General features: G+C 64.4%; 1 protein-coding gene across 1 annotated transcript in view; it reads right to left on the bottom strand.

The window, feature by feature from the left end:
- Nucleotides 1-1462: 1462 nt before the first annotated feature.
- LOC127751129 (uncharacterized) overlaps nucleotides 1463-2551 on the bottom strand; it is a 28478-nt gene continuing 27389 nt past the window's right edge. The window contains exons 3-4 of the mRNA XM_052274217.1: nucleotides 1959-2014; nucleotides 1463-1865 (exon numbers count right to left, since the gene is read on the bottom strand). Of these exons, the coding sequence (XP_052130177.1) occupies nucleotides 1463-1865; nucleotides 1959-2014 (459 nt within the window). The remainder of the gene's footprint in view (nucleotides 1866-1958; nucleotides 2015-2551) is intronic.

The following is a 2551-nucleotide window of genomic DNA, read 5'->3' as shown; positions in this document are numbered from 1 at the left end:
CCCCACCCGTCAAACTAAGGAGCAGCTGGGAGAAGTTTGGCCCTTTGCCGGGGCTGTGAGAGAGAGAGAGAGATAGAGAGAGATAGAGGCGGAACTGCGACCCCTTAAGAAGGAGACGAGGCAATGTCGCGCTTTAGTCTTGCTTTACCACGAAAATAAAAATCTCCCTTCATACCCGCCGAGTGCCGCTTAATGTCCCCGCACTCTGTTGTTTGCTAGCACGAGGGAAGGAAAGGGAGGTTCCCGGAATAGCGCCACCCTCAAATTTCCCCCTCTTGTCGCTTACGACGCTGTTGGGGGAGAGAGAGAGAGAGAGAGAGACCACCATTCATGGCTGCATGCAAAGCCCGCACTTTAGAAGCAAACAATCCGCAACATCGTTCTGTCTGGAGGGCCCCGGAGGGACGGAGGGACGCAGGCGTGGGGGGAGGGGAGGGGGCGGAGGAGCCCGGTGTTGGGCTCCTGCTCATCGAGCTCACGGAGCCCCGCGGGGTTTCGCACTTCTCTCTCCCCGCCCGCCTGAGGCCTTGCCAGAGCCAATCACCATGCCCTGCTGGGAAAAGTTCGGACTGGCGAACGGGAACGGGCAAAGGGGAGGGGAAACTGATAGGTCTACGAAGGGGTAACGTAGGTCGGCGTCAGCACAGGCAAAGGCAGCAGAAAGACCTTGCCTGCAGTTTGCCCTGCGTGACCTTGAGCTTTGCCTGGCACGGCTCCCAAGAGATAGGGAGACAGCGGACAGCGGGCGACAGCGACAACCACCTGAGCAGGCTGCAGGCGCCCTGCCGAGTGTCCTGCAGCCACGGCCGCTCTCCAGTGGGCTCCCTGACCCGCGCACTGGCCCGGCTGAACCTAGTCATAGTCATAGGTGCTACACGGCGCCGCGCGCCCTGCCCGGCGCCCGCCCGCCTTACTCGTGCCGGAGCGCTGCGCCCCTCCACCACACCACCTCCGCGCCTCCAGACTCGCCGCTCACTGTGTTGACTTTCACTCTCACTGGCCGCGCCGATATCTCGACGGAAAATCCTCCGCCGGTGTGACAGGAGAGGCGCGAGGCGCCGGCGCGCCGGCGGGCTGGGAGCAGGTCCCCTTCGGCCGCCGCCGTCCCGCGTCCCGCCCGCCCCCCGGTAGCCTGTAATTTTCTCGCGCGTCGATGAGTTACCGCCGCCGGCTCATCGGGCCGGGCCCTGCAGAGCACGCTCCGCGATAAAAGGGGTCACCGCGTCCCTGGCCCGCCTCGGCCCGCCTCGGCCCGGTCGCAGCTCTTCTTCCGGCGCGGCTCGGCGCGGCACGGCGGGGCGCAAACTCATTGTGCCTCATATTTCAGCGCCCGGCTGGGGGGGGGGGGCCCTCACGGCCCCCCCCCCCTACCCCCTCTGCCTGGCGATGCGACGTCCTGGCGTAGCCTCCCTCGGTCCTCACGGCCCGCAGGGGGCCACGACGTGCAGCCCCCGGGGATCCACTACACACAGTACTGTACAAGTTGTCTCGGGATGGCCCGTAAGAAAAAAATCACAAAAAATCTCTCTTCATTATAACTCCGCGTCCCCTTCGAATTCAAAGTAGACGGGTCAGCAGCCCGGAGGATCGGGAATACTCTGTCCTCATTAATTAGAAAAGGCATAATTGGAATTGCAAAAATGCCTCCGGCCCCGCCGCCACCGCTCTTTCTTTCGGTGTAAACGTAATTTATCGCCTCTTTATCCTCCTGGTAATGACTGGTGGGTGGGTACTCACTGTAGGCGGCCAGGAGGGTGACCGCGGCGAGGAGGGCGACGGCCGCGGCGGCCAGCAGCACGGCCAGGACGACGAGGCGCAGCTCGCGCGAGGACCGCGACGGCCGCTTGGAGCAGCCCGTGTCGTCCCTGCGCACAAATCACACCCGTCAGCTTCCACCCGCTCAGCTCCGCCCGCCGGCGGGGTGGTTCCCATAGCATGCGCCGGCAGGCGTGACTTACCTGGGTCCCATGTCTTGCAGGTGCGCCGGAGAGGTCCTGCCGTTGGCGTCCGTCACCTGCAACAGACGGGCGGGGTTGGTGGTCAACCGTCGACGTACACTGAACCGTAGACTTCGAGGGCGACGGACGCAAAGACGCCCAAGGGACCACCCGCATGCGTCAACAAGCAGCGGGTGAGGCGGCGTGGCCGTGGCGGGGGTTCAACTCTCAATACGCCATGAAAGCCCCGCCTAAAGGAGTCGGGCGCACCATGGGCGGGCGGCGGCGCGACGCTCCCCACCCTGTCGCCAAGGTGTTTGTCTCTCTCCGCTTTTGTCAGCCAATTTCCCGCTTCCGCTGCACGGGGGACCGATTCCGCGACTCCAGCTCCAGCAGAGCCGGGCCGGGCCGAGTTCTCTCTCGGAGCAGCGCGCGCCGCGCCCGGGCCCGCTCGGCCGCGCGGGGAAACTTGTTGCTGAACTTGTGATCTGGTGTAGCAGATTAAGGCTCGGAAAGCAGTTTAGCGAAGTGGCTGGTAGTGTGCGCCCGGGCCAGGGCGAGGAGGGCGAGAGCTGGCTGGAGGTAGGCAACATCTTGCCTGTTGTGCATGCGTG

Source organism: Frankliniella occidentalis, unplaced genomic scaffold, assembly GCF_000697945.3.
Source record: "Frankliniella occidentalis isolate FOCC.00 unplaced genomic scaffold, Focc_3.1 Scaffold353, whole genome shotgun sequence".
Taxonomy (NCBI): Eukaryota; Metazoa; Arthropoda; class Insecta; order Thysanoptera; family Thripidae; genus Frankliniella; species Frankliniella occidentalis.
This window is presented reverse-complemented; position numbering and strand designations above follow the sequence as displayed.